At 36.5% G+C, this 14,226-nt stretch overlaps 1 protein-coding gene across 1 annotated transcript; it reads left to right on the top strand.

The window, feature by feature from the left end:
• On the top strand, positions 3,131-9,159 carry LOC18782102 (glycosyltransferase-like At2g41451). Its single transcript, XM_007215482.2, has 11 exons — positions 3,131-3,902; positions 4,263-4,412; positions 4,551-4,603; positions 5,511-5,619; positions 5,711-5,845; positions 6,440-6,484; positions 6,871-7,058; positions 7,329-7,470; positions 7,795-7,841; positions 8,137-8,224; positions 8,349-9,159. The coding sequence occupies exons 1-11, from the start codon at positions 3,525-3,527 to the stop codon at positions 8,649-8,651; spliced, it is 1,638 nt and encodes a 545-aa protein (XP_007215544.1). The 5' UTR covers positions 3,131-3,524; the 3' UTR covers positions 8,652-9,159.

Genomic DNA, 14,226 nt, shown 5'->3' on the forward strand with positions numbered 1-14,226 from the left:
ACTTTATATCCTTCAAGAGGTTGCTTCATCCGATATATCTCAAATATTTCATGAGCTTTGAGGATTTCCATGTACCATATAGTCTTAATAAATATGCATTTAACACATACTATAAGTTTTGCGTTAAAGTAACAACCGCACTTATAGAAATGTGGATGCATTTACGATGAGATTGGAGACTAAAACCACATGTCTCTCCCAGGAAACCTTATGTCATATTAGTGATCTTATTTTACTTCACAAACACCAATTCGTAACCTTCATACTGAACATTTGTAATTTGGTGTTTGAGTTATAGGTTCAATATCAAACTCTTCTTATTTAGTGATAAATGGAATTGCTTATTTCCATTTTTGGCCAATCACTTAACTTGTCGACATTCATGAAACGTGATTTAATATAATCGTAGCCCTTGATGATTGTAGTAGCTACTAATAAACTAAATGTATCATCAATTTGTGATCCCACAATTCTCATGTGCATGCGCATGCATAATTTATAAGCATCTCATTACTTTAGGGTACCAATGCCTCTTCAGGGGCTTATGTTGTCACTTATGGGACAAACATCTCTTTTACAATGAATTATTTAGAATATGTGGATCATAACCTCCTATAGAGCGTTATTTTTTATAGGGCTTGAATTTTTCAAATAATCTCCATTTCTGAGGAGTTAAGTCTTTAGAATCTATATTTCTGACATGCTTCAGGCATGCATTATATATATAGTCACCATGTTAATGGATTGTGATACGAGAATATCAATCCATGTTAGCATATGTACAACTTATATATGCATTATCTTGATGAGACAAAAGCGGATTGATTCAACACTATTTCACGACGTTCTTTAGGAATTGTCATTTCTCCCCCTAACGACGGGAAAATTGTCTCAAAATGTAGGAAAATAAACTCACAGTCGTTATCAAATATGTGACCATTTTAGTAGGCACATTCAGTAAAACTAGTGAAGTGATCCATAATTAAATGTTGTATAGGCTCACAAATATCCCCTTGAATTATGGCTCAAAGTCAATTTTTGACTGAGATGATCTTATGACAGCTTTTATTTGCGAGCGTTCTTTGTAATGATATTGTTGGACAAGACAATAATTTGAGTCTTTAAACGATGTCCTTACAAATTTATAAAAATCTTATGCATCATTGTGGGACATGAATTGCCAAGATAGTCATGTCACAACATAAAAGTTATTCGGTCAATGAACTTCTAGTTCATGACATCATAATCTTCAACTATAATAGTTGTGTAATATTGGGGCCTCAAGAACTTTTGGTTCATAACATCATAAACTTCCTACCCACAAAAGAAAGTAGGAAGTTTCTCCAATAGACGCCTCTGGCTATCAATATTGGGGCGGTAATACAAAACATTACCATTGTAAAACGAAATTAATTAATAACCTAACATAAATAAAATAAAATATAATAAAATAAGTAAAGTGGTATAAACAAGGAATAAAATAAATCAATTAAAGATTATGAAATTCCAAGATAATCCAATATTAATGTGGATTCAATATGTAGATAAAACTACAAGTTTAAGAATTGGATTTCCAACCAATTCAGGTTCATATATGCACAAATAAGTAATGAACTTCAAGTTCATATATAGTATTAAGATCCATGAAAAACTATGAACTTCAGGTTCATATCAATATATATTTGAAACTTCAAGTACGAATACGTAGATCTAAATAAATTGAATTAATAGTTGTGCTTTGAACTTCATACTCAAATCGATGTATATGCACTCGAAACTTCTGGTTCAAGTTCTTGACATATGTAGGCCTCATGGAATTCTGATTTTGATTAATACAAAATCGAGGAGTTTTATGTCCTTATGTGCTCTTTAAATTCGCGGAACTTCACGCCCTCAATTATTTGGAATCAAAGAACTTCAGGTTCTGATTCAATCAAAAGGACTCTATATCCTAATCTAGTTATATGATGAGGATCACGGAACTTCGGGCCCCTGATCTTTTGTATAATTCAAACTCATCATAATAATTAAGATCATACTTAAAATTAAATAAACAAACAAATAAAAATAAAAACATGGCATTATATTCATGTGTAATAAGAATAAGAATTTTTTTCTTAAACAAGCATGATGAAGTCTGATGGTGAGTACAAAGAAACTCTATACCATGTGATGACTCTAGCTCATATAAGAAGAAAGAAAATTCAGAGAAAGAAAACATACCAAGAGCAATGTCGTGCTGATAACGTGTTATAAAACTAGAGGGAGAAAATGTAGAGAGAAGTGATATGCTAAAGACAAAGTTTCACCATGTTTATTCCTTTCTAAATCTTTGGTAGAACCACCTATTTATAGGCTTACAAGATAGGAGATTGAATACCATCATTTACAATATACCTATAGGTTACAAGCATTAATTACAAATACTTAGTGCATAGGTTACATAAAATCCAACGGTGGAATATTAAGAGGTATGGTGGTCATCCACCAACTCATGCATTTACAACAATGTTTATTTTTTTTGTTTTTTAGACTGAATTAATAAGATATTCACACACATTAGATATTTTGAAAGTTTTAATTGGTAAGGCTAACGTTGAGCTTTATCAAGTTGATTAATAAAGTATTCACTTACTTGAATATATTGTTGTGGGAGCATCAAACTCTTTAGATTCAACTATTTGATTGAGATATATGATGAGGTGAGTTAGTCGATAGTGCATTATTATCACTAATGTAACATTATAACCTTGCTAGGTTTTGATGTGACTTTATAACTTAACAATACGACATGCAAAAATAGCAATTTAATTTGTAAAGATAAATTATACATGTACAAGACATTTAAACAAGTAGCATACTAAGAATAAATTCTTTCTAACCCTTGTAGTATGAATCCTTTAAAAATTGCTTAACATCAGCAGAATAAGCTTCACTAATCAATCATTTTACATATCTTGTTCAAATCGTCATTGATATTTTCGATTTTTTATTATTTATTTATACAGATATCCTTCGTCAAATAATAGTTTTTTAGATGAGTCTTGCAATTTCGAAATGGAAAGTACTTTCGTCCTTATCGTGTAAGTAGAAACTCTTATATTTTTGTCAATAACAGTGTGACATGTGTGCAGAAATTTTTCTTTCTATGTTTTTAATAAATTAGTTTCGTATATAAGGAAATCAGTATCTCCTTACAGGTGAGGCAAACAGTATTCTTTCGAAATTCTTGAATCATACTGATTAAAATAAAAATATAAAAAGGAAACTTTTTTCATGTAAGGTTCGAAATTCATGAATCATACTGATTAAAAAAAAAAAAAGGGAAACTTTCTTCATGTAAGGAAAAAAAAAGGGGGAAAAATCTGAGGACGGCAATAACACCACCAACGACAAAACGTCTCTCGGTCCCTCTCTCCTTCAGGTTTCCAACTCCCATTTCCTTCGGTTACAATTCAAAACTCTCTCTCTCTATATATGCAACGACCACTGTCTTCATTCTCTTTGTCTGTGATCAACCTCTCATGGCGGGTCTCTACTCTTCTTCCAGACCCACCTCGGCTTCTTCTTCTTCTTCCTCGTCATCGTCGTCGTCGTCTGCATCATCTTCTTCCTTTCAGACCTTCGCTTCCCGCCTTCTCTTGCTCCTCACTGTCCTCCCTCTAACTCTCGCCGGCTTCGCCTTCGTTCTCCAATGGCGTGGCGGTCTCAATGACCCCATTACCCGATGGGCACCTGACCATCACGAGTTCCCTGGCATGGTCGACTTGGGTGGGCCCCCAGTCCAGGCTTCACATTCTTCGGGTTCCGACTGCGTCGATCTTCTGGGTCGGAGCCACTCGCCCTCCTTCCCCTACTATAAGGACTGGAAGTTCGATTACATGTCCGATCTGAGGCCCAAGGTCAGTGTGCTTTCTATTGTGTTCAATTTGATTGAATTTTTGTGGCTGTGATTTGTGGTTGATAGAATTGGATTGATGGTTTTTGGGATTTGATTTGAGTTTCTTCTAGTCTTTGGGGGTTGATTATGTTTGGATCTTGGGATCTGGCATCTGGGTTGTGCTTATATAGGTATCTTGTTGAGCTTGATTAGTGGTGATTGTGATATGAACTGGGGATCATTCATGGGGCATCATTAGATATTTGTTCTATTGTAGATTACTTTTTTGGTTTCTTTAGCATTTTTAAAGTCATTCTGATTAATAATGCATGTGACATCTTATGAACATCTTATGAACCGTCTGTAATCTTTTACATGTCAGATATGCATTCAAACAAGCACTTCCGCTGGTTTAGAGCAAACGTTGCCATGGATCTTTTATCATAAGGTTATTGGAGTTTCAACCTTTTTCCTTTTTGTGGAAGGCAAGGCTGCATCCCCTAATGTATCTAAAGTCTTTGAAAGCATTCCGGTGAGTTCAAGTTGCATGCTTCACTTAAAATTTTTGCTAGTGAACAACTTATCAAAATCGAATAATGTATATACAAGTTTAATGCCCTTCTAGTTCTGGCTATCCAAGTTCTTATGGGACACAAAATTTGTATTACAGGGAGTGAAGGTTATATACAGGACAAGGGAATTGGAGGAGCAGCAGGCTAAAAGGTTGGTACCCTTTCATTTTAAATAGGTTATTTTATTTTCTCCAATTCGCCTCTTAAATGGGTAAGTGTGAGATAAAGAAGTTTACTTTTGATGTTAGTTTGCCAAATGTATTGAATGGATCCTTTCCCCAATTATCTGATGAAAAACTAAAAGAGTTATGATTGGTGAACCTTTGAATGTTGTAGATTTTAAATGTGCAAAATACATTTAAGTTCGAGAGTGTTAACTTGAAGGAGATGAATGTTGTTAAAGGAGAAAATAAAAAGAGATAGAGACATTGTTAAATAAAGTCATGAGCATAAAATAACGCTGTCCAGCAGTGGGCAAGAAGGCCACCTGCAAAACAAGACAGAAATAGAAGCTGTACTGTCCTTTGGATACACTCAATTACACAACGAATCACCAACATATCTGTAAATGCAGTAGAGATTGAAGCCAACAGAGGCCAGAAACATTCTTTTCCACAACCAGTTATTATTCAAAATTCTGGCATTTCATTCTAACCAAACCACCCAAAAAATAGGCAACATAGAGGACTTCCACAAGAATTTTTCCTTTTATCCTTTACTGGGGGCACAATTTTTCTCAACAAATAACTGAACACAAGAACCCGGAATCACCCAATTCAACCTTGCCATAGCAAAGAACTTATTCTACAATGAAACTGCATTTGGGCAATTGAGGAACAGATGATCGATATTCCCTTCTTCCTTGTTGAAGTGCAATTCAATCCCAGGTGTAGGCAGACCTTTAACATGGAAAAATACTAATTGAGATTCTTCATTTGTTGAATATTTGTAATGGACAAAGACAGTTTTGTTGTTCTATCATTTTTCTTACTACTATTGATCTGATAGGTTATTCATATTTTTTGTTTTGTCTCTAAATTTATATATGCGGTGCTCAGTCGGATTTGGAACGAGACATGGCTGTCAAGCTTCTTCTATAAACCGTGTAATTATGAGTTGTTTGTGAAGCAGTCCCTTAACATGGAGATGGCTATTGTCATGGCAAGGGTATGTAGTTTATCTTGCATTGCATAATTCATCACAATTGCTTCTTTGGTCATCTGGATAAAGTTGGTAATAGTTTCTTCTGCCATTGTAGGAGGCTGGCATGGATTGGATCATCCATCTTGATACCGATGAGTTAATATATCCAGCAGGCACTCAGGAGTACTCTTTGAGACAGTTGTTGTCCGATGTGCCTAGAAATGTTGATATGGTTGTCTTTCCAAATTATGTAAGTGGTTGTTGAGATAGATTCTTTTCATGCAGTAGATGCCATGTGAGGCCATAGAATATACAGTGAAGAGTGGCTGTCTTCCATTATTCAAACTCCGGTAGCATAAAAGGAAATGGCTCGGCTAAGTGGGATAGCCAAGCCAGAAAAAAAAAATAGATTTAGAAGAATCTTCAGTACAGTATTTTATCCTAGTTCTCTAGGGGAATGCTAATTCTATAGTATTAGCTAGAATGCATCATTTTGTTTAATACAAAAGATAATCTACTTTAATCTAACGTAAACTACAGGAAGGGGGATTCGAACTTGGGTGCAAAGTGGGGAGCACATCTGCTCTAGCCAACTTGGCTAAGCCCATGCCTGCTAAGCTAGAGCACGTCATTGAATGTGGATTTTAGTCTTGTTAATAATGAGGCATTTATATTGTCCTATTAAAAAATAATGATGCATTTATTTTGTCTTAACAAGAAGAATAATGATGCATTTATATTGATGTCAAGAAATTACCCCCACTCGTTGCATTTCAAATTTATCACTAATATTAATGTGAGAAAAAAGTTTCAGTTATGCTCACATATGCTTCTGTTTTCTCAGGAAAGTAGTGTAGAGCAAGATGATATCAAGGACCCTTTCAGTGAGGTATAATTTCTTCCATTTCATTCTTCCAATGCTTTCTGTCTAAGTTTTGTAATACCAGGTAGAACTGATAGTTTGTGAAGATCAGGAACATGGTCTCCATGGCTTTTTTCTTCTCTCCTTTAAAATTTATATATATATATATATATATATTTTCATGCCCTGAAAAAAATTGATTTGTGTTCAGTCATAGATTGTTTTTGTTAATTTTGGAGCAGCATGATTTCTCAAAAATGAAACAACACAAATAAAAAATTTGCCAAATGCACGACCAGGGAAGCTGCTAAGTTTATTTTGTATGCTATTAAAATCATTACATTTCTTGCTTTAATAAAACAACACAAAAAATTTCCATCCACTAATATCGTTTATTGTTTATGGTGTTGTAGGTGTCAATGTTCAAAAAGAACTATGACCATCTTCCAAAGGATGTATATTTTGGAAATTATAAAGAAGCAACCCGGGGTAATCCAAACTATTTTCTAACATATGGAAATGGGAAATCAGCTGCTCGAATTCAAGATCACCTTCGCCCTAACGGTGCACACAGATGGCACAATTATATGAAGACACCAAAGTATGGCCATTCTATCTAAATTTTTTTTTATCAACTTTCTAAACATGTACCTACATAATAGTTCTGTCCATCTTTTTATAATTGACTAGTCATTGCAACCTTTTCTCAATTTAAAGGACAATGTCCTTTCTTTTAATATAATAGCTCTTTCCTCGTGTAGTTGATTACTGGTGTTCTGTTTATCTACAAAATGTTAAGGTTTCTAAATTATGGTCAAATATGGCAAGTTTATATAAACACTTACTTCTTTATCCTTGTAATGTCTTATAGTGAGATCAAATTGGATGAGGCTGCTGTTCTGCATTATACATATCCGAAATTTTCAGATTTGACCTCTAGACGTGATCGGTGTGGTTGCAAACCTACCAAGGAGGATGTTAAGAGATGCTTCATGTTGGAATTTGATAGAGCTGTGAGTTCTTATCCCTGTGTCATCGTTTATATTTTACTTTTACCCCCCCTTCAGCTGGAAATCATGTCAGTCTTATTTTCTTAGGCTCCTTATGTTTTATTCTGATTTGTTCCCTTGACGTAATACCAACTATTTTAGTCGATATATGTTTGTCATGTTTGTAAATTTGTTAGGATCATTAATTTTGTGGTATATTTTGAAGATTTGTTGGAGATGTCCCGGAACTGTTCTTTTCTGTATATAGGTTTTTCAGTGTCAATTTCTGTATGTATTAGTGCAGTTGTCCCTGCTTGCTTACACTTCTTTCCCCTTTATCTTCGACAGGCATTCATAATTGCTTCAACTGCAACAGAGGAGGAAATGCTTAGCTGGTAATAGTTTATGAAAATTACCAAAAGATTTCACTATACTAGATTTTAATAGAGCTTGTGTGGCATCACTTGTCATGTGACAGTGCGGAAACATTTAGGCACTAAAAGTGACATGAATCATTTCATTGTGGGTTTTCTAGTTTTTGATTAGTAACAGTTGTCATTTAGCCTCCTACAAAGAAAAGTATTTCTTCAAACAAGAAATGGCCAAAACTCCTTGATAATCAGGTTTAAACAGGTCGCAAATTGAAATGTGTTAAGCTTTCTAATGGAGAACTCCCTTCTGTTGATTTAGGTACCGGGAACGCATTGTGTGGACTGACAAAGCGCTCAACTTAAAACTTTTGAGGAAGGGCATCTTGACTCGAATTTTTGCACCGATGGTTAGTTCCATAGCCTGCTTTGTTTTTCTTTCTTGGTTTAAATAATACGGTAACTAATTTTGTATGCCGGTATTATAGTTGTGAGCATATAATCCTCAAGCCTATTGATTTCTTTCTGGTGCAGGTCATCATACAAGGTTTGAGGGAATCGGGTGTTTTCAGCTCCGTAATTGCATCAGCTGCACAAACAACTTTATCAAAAGATCAGTTCCTGTCATCTGTGGAAAGTAGCAACTCCTCTAGGGAATCCACATCAGGAGCAATTACTTCAAGAAAGATGGGTAAAATAATAGATTCTCAAGCAACTGCCAGAAGGGTCTTGGGATTCACAGACGATGCTTCTCACCCCTCGGCAATTCCACCGTTATCTCCTCCTGGCTTGGATAATTTTCCAATTGAAACACAATTGTTTTCCGAATCACAATGACCCAGGCCTCGTCGAAATCCAGCTTCCTGTGTGAACAAGCGTTGAGAAATGAAATTTTTGTAGAAGAGAAAAGTTGAGGGAGTGAGAGAAACAGGTTTGGCTGTTGAGATGAGGTGTTTCAGTTTCTCAGTTTCGAGGGGTTCTTCCCGATCATTACCCAAGCGCTGATGTACATTACATTACAGGCTTAGATTAGAGATTTTGCAGAGTTTTGAGGTTAGAGGGGATTTCGATGGCAGGTTCTTAATTTTCTTACATGGTAGCTCTCTGCGGAACCCGTCTGATTTTGCCTGCGGCTGTAATCCATTATTCTTGGCCCCTCATATTTATTTGTTCATACACATTGGATGGGGTTAACAATAGGCATAATAATACTGATAGTGTCATTTCCTATACAGAGATGTTTTATCTCAGGTTACTTGCGGTTTAGTACCCTGTGGTTACATCTTTAAGACATGTTAATCCTTACTTTCTCAATTTTTACAATAACATACTCCGGTCTTTTAAATTTGTTACAACTTCGCTTTTTTAAATTTTAAATTGATTAAATTTTGAATAAATATTTAAAAACCAACTACAAAATAAGAAAATAAATATATAAAAATAAGGGTTAATCCTGTAGTTACACCCTTAAGAGCAACTCCACTGAGGTGTTGAGCTCAAGGTTGGGGGGAAAAAAAAAACAACGATGAGCCCAAGCCCGAGGTGAAGCCCGTGTGTTGTGACGTCAGCGCACGGGCCAACGGTAAAAAATTTTTGAACCAGCGAGCTGACGTCAACACGACACCAGCTCCAACGGGAAGAAGACACGTGTCATGCCCCCAGCGCTCCAATCAGCTTCTCCTAATCCAATCCAATGGCTGGCCTTTTTTGGGCAATAAAATTATGAAAAAAAATCAAAAAATTTTTAAAAAAATTCTAAAAAATTCTGATTTTTTCTATAAATACCTATAAATACCCTTTACTTTCAACACCAATCCTCATACATTTCATTATACTTCTATTATTATTCACTCTTTACTCAACATTTTCCTCTCTTTCACTTTGTATTTTTATTTCTTATTTTTATAGCTTCTTCTATCGAAATCGGAGGGGCTTGGAGCACCATGAAAGATGTTTCCTTGTGTGAGGCTTGGCTCCAAATTTGTCATTGTCCCGTGTTCGGCAATGAGATGAAATTTTTTTATATGTGGAAAAAAATTCATGCCGAATTTTGTGTGAAAAACTCCGGGGTCTACTCGTACGGAGATGACATTATCTAGTAGGTGGAAAATTCTTAATAAAGAGTTGGAAAAATGGAGAGATGCCTTGGCAAAAGCGATGGACAACTATAGAAGCGGGGAAAATCATACTAATGAGGTAAGTATTTTATAATTTTTGTTTTATTAAGTTTAATCTCCTAATATATATATATTGTTAATATGTATTGCATTTTCAATATTTTGTTAATATTTCTTGTATTTTAAATATTTTGTTAATATTTCTTGCATTTTCAATATTTTGTTAATATTTCTTGCATTTTCAATATGTTGTTAATATTTCTTGCATTTCCAATTGTTTCTTAATTTTTCTTGCACTTCTAATTTATTTGCAAGGTTAATTGCATTTCCATTATTATTTTTTTTGTTACTTGCATATCCAATATATTTTAAATATTTATTGCATTTCCATTTTTTTGTTAAATAGATGATTCAAGCACAGATGTGGTTCGGTGCAACCGGGGGTGGCAAAAAAAGTTTCAACCATCATGACTGTTGGGAGGTGGTGAAATATTACAAACGCTTCATAATTATTCCAACGGGTCCCGCCGTTGTGTTAAACGAGACGCCACTCCGTGATTCAATGGCATCGGATTCACCTCTTGATTCCCCTATGAGTCAAGACTCACCCATCGAAAAGGAGCCGAGGCTCATTGGCTGAAAGGCCGAGAAGGCAAAGAAAGCGGGTAATTCAAGCAATAATAATTCAAAGTTTTTGGAGGAAATTGCAAGGCAAAACGGCATAAGAATTGAAATGGAGCAGAAACGCCAGGATAACGAGTTGGCCTTTCAAGCCGAGTATGCACGAGAAAGGGAGTATTTGCGAAAAAAGATATGGACAAGACGGATCAGGAAACCATGGCGATGGATACAAGCCATATGTCCCTGAAACAAAACAATTTTGGAAGATAGAACGAAGGGATGTTATGAGAAGAAGACTTCTCCGGGATGATGGGCCTAGCAACACGGATTGGTTAAATGATGGAAACCATTACATTAGTTAGCATACCTTTTATGCATTTGTATTTTTCATGTTTTCTATTAAAGTTGTTGTAATTCATGTATTTTATTTTAGTAGTAGTAATTCTTAATGACTTGTATTGGATTTGTTTATTTAATAAACAAAGCATTCAATAAAATACCTTTTTATTCAACATATTCCATACTTCAAACAAAACAAAATTAAAATAAAAAAAACTACAAACAAGGCACAATAATAATAACAAACCACAACCAAACCATAATAAATAAATAAAACAACACAACCTAACCATAACTAAATAAAACATAACCAAAACATCTATGCTCCATCATTCATCTTCATTGTCTTTCACCGCCCATAGATGCTCCATCAAGTGAACTTGACGCATTTCATGAATATACGAAGATTGCATCTCTGTATATCGATCTATTATCCGGGTCATGAAACGACCATCTCTCACCAACGGTTCCGGCTCAAACGGTTCTCCACTTGGACCCATGGGCCTTTCATAAATCCGTGTCAAGGCCGTGTTCATTGGATACAGTTCGTAGATCTCTAAAGCATCATAATCGTACTCATCCTCCACAATCATATGATGGAGGATGATGCAAGTCATCATAATGCTTCTGAGGATCTCCTCATCAAACATACGGGCCGCACCTCGAATAATCAACCACCGAGCTTGAAGGATGCCAAAACACCTTTCGACATCTTTCCTATATCCTTCTTGATAGGTAGCAAATAATTTTTGCTTCTGGGATCGGGGATTCAGAATGGATTTGACAAAAGTGGTCCACCTCGGGTAGATGCCGTCAGCTACTTAATACCCCGTCTGGTACACTGTATTGTTGACTTGATAGGTGATATTGGGGCCCTGGCCTCTCAATACATCGTTGAAGACCGGGGATTGACCCAGCACGTTGAGGTCATTTTGGGATCCTGCAATTCCAAAGAAGGCATGCCAAACCCATGTTTCGAAGCCAGCAACGGCTTTAAGAATGATACTTTTTTGGCCTTTTCTATTTCCGTAATCACCTTGCAAGGTAGTTGGGCAATTCTTCCATTGCTAGTGCATGCAGTCGATGCTACCAATCATTCTTGGAAATCCTCGAGCTTCGGCTTTTTGTAGAAGCCGTTGGAGGTCCCTGGGAGTAGGTCTACGCAGGTAGTCCTTAGTGTACAGAGTTTCAACTGCTTGACAAAATCTTACCAAAGCCTCCAATGTAGTGGACTTCCCCATCCGAGCAATCTCATCCACCTGATCAGCAGATGCTCCATACGCCAACATTCGTATCTCTGGAAGAAGCCCCAAAATCCCAGCAGCATCACACTTTTGAACAAAGTATGCATCATAGTTGCAAATATCATGCATGACTTTATTGAACAAATGGGGTTGCATTCTAAATTGCCTTCGAAAATCAACATTATAGTACAGAGAAGTTTGGATAATGTCACATCCCGGGATCAGCTCCGCCGTAGCACGATATTGTCCGCTTTGGGCCCCCCTCTCTGGCCCTCACGGTTTTGTTTCTGGAAGCTCACGAGCAACTTCCCAGTGGGTCACCCATCTTGGGATTGCTCTAGCCCCCAACTCGCTTAACTTCGGAGTTCCTACGACTCCGAAGCCAGTGAGCTCCCAAAAGGCCTCGTGCTAGATGGATGCGGGTGTGCACATATAAGGTACATCACCCCCTCTCCGTTGGTTGATGTGGGATCTTACAGATAAAATAATCTTCTAAAAGATTCTTACCCCGAGAATGCCTATGTCTGTCCACATTCTGGCGGCGGCCGACTTGTGAACCACGGCGGCGACCTTGGTTCTCTTCATCTTGCAAAGCCACTGCTATGACAACTTGTTCATCGACTTGTCTCTGCAACTCATTGATTTCATCTGTTCTACGGTTTCTCTCATTTGTTTCTCGCTCTTGCCTCTCCAAGCATCTCCTAAAATCTTCCATTGAGAATGAATGGAGTATGAATTTTAAACTCTGAGAAATGAAAATATAGAAAGATGTAGTGTGAGAGGTATGAGCTGAGCCTCTGGTTTTATAGAAAATTTTAGCAAGATAGACATGCCACATGGCTTGATTTGATTGGATGAAAATCTTATCTAAAATTTGAAATTCATCTGAAATTTGAACCCAAATTTGTATGAAATTTGAATTTTGAAATTCATCCGAAATTTGAACATAAATTTATATGAAATTTGAATTTTGAAATTCATCCGAAATTTGAACCCAAAAATTTATCTGAAATTTGAATTTTGAAATTCGTCCGAAATTTGAATTCAAAAATCTTATCCGGAAATTTTATCCGACTATGAATAGTCTTGACACGTAGGAACCCGGAAATCTTATTCGAAAATATTATCCAAAAATGAATAGTAATTGCCCTTAGCCATGACAATAGATGGAAACACAAAATACTATTTGCAAGGGCAACCACTATTTACGTGAATAGTGGCTGCCCTAACTCCCCCCTTGCCATGACTAATGGCAAATGGGTGGAGTTACTCTAAGACATGTTAGTATCTTGTTGTTTAGTATCCTATCATGTTTAATATTTTGTAGTTACACCCTTAAGACATGTTAGTCCTTATCTTTTCAATTTTTACAATAATATACTCTGGCCTTTTAAATTTGTTATAATGTGGTTTCACCGTTAGATTTCCATCAGATTTCTCTCTTAGTTGCCTACGTGGCACTATGGGCTCTACATGTGTTTTCTTTTTAAAAAATTTGAATATGAATAAAATATTAAAAAACAGAAAATTAAAAATTAAAAATCTCTCTCTCTCTTGGCACCTCATTTCCTTTTGTTTCTTGGTTTTGCATTTTTCTCAGTTTCTTTTGAAAATCCATGGACCATGGACAACAATCAGCCAAAAAGTCCTCAGACCTACAAGAAAAGAAACTCCTTTTCACTCAAAAGTCCCCATGCACCATTAACAGCCCTGTCAACCCAACAGGACTCAAAACCCAGCTTAGAAGCCATCTTCATAAACTCAACTCAAGTTATTTACAGAAAAACCAAGAAGAGTAGGATTCATGAGGAAATCTTGGGGGAGGGGGGTGGGTGAAGAATCGGGGCTGGGGTTTTGGGTTCATGGGGGCTGTGGTCATTGCAGGTTAGGGTGGAGGGTGAGAAGAAATCGTGAGGAAGGAAGGGGGAAGAAATCAGCTCCGGGGGAGGGGGGAATAAATCTAGGAAGAGAAGAAATCAGGGCTGGGTTTAGGTTCGTGGGGCTGTGGTCGCGGGTTGGGGTGGAGGGTGGGTTGGAGCTTGTAGGTGGTGGTCATGGGGATGAAGAAATCTCAGAGGGCGGCCAGGAGAC

Source organism: Prunus persica, chromosome G7 (assembly GCF_000346465.2).
Source record: "Prunus persica cultivar Lovell chromosome G7, Prunus_persica_NCBIv2, whole genome shotgun sequence".
NCBI lineage: Eukaryota > Viridiplantae > Streptophyta > Magnoliopsida > Rosales > Rosaceae > Prunus > Prunus persica.

Bases quoted from the DNA above. Each gene is read 5' to 3' on its own strand.
- LOC18782102 (XM_007215482.2), top strand. From the start codon at position 3,525: ATGGCGGGTCTCTACTCTTCTTCCAGACCCACCTCGGCTTCTTCTTCT. The intron at 5,620-5,710 runs GTATGTAGTTTA...CTGCCATTGTAG, and splicing joins TGGCTATTGTCATGGCAAGG to GAGGCTGGCATGGATTGGAT. The intron at 7,471-7,794 runs GTGAGTTCTTAT...TATCTTCGACAG, and splicing joins TGTTGGAATTTGATAGAGCT to GCATTCATAATTGCTTCAAC.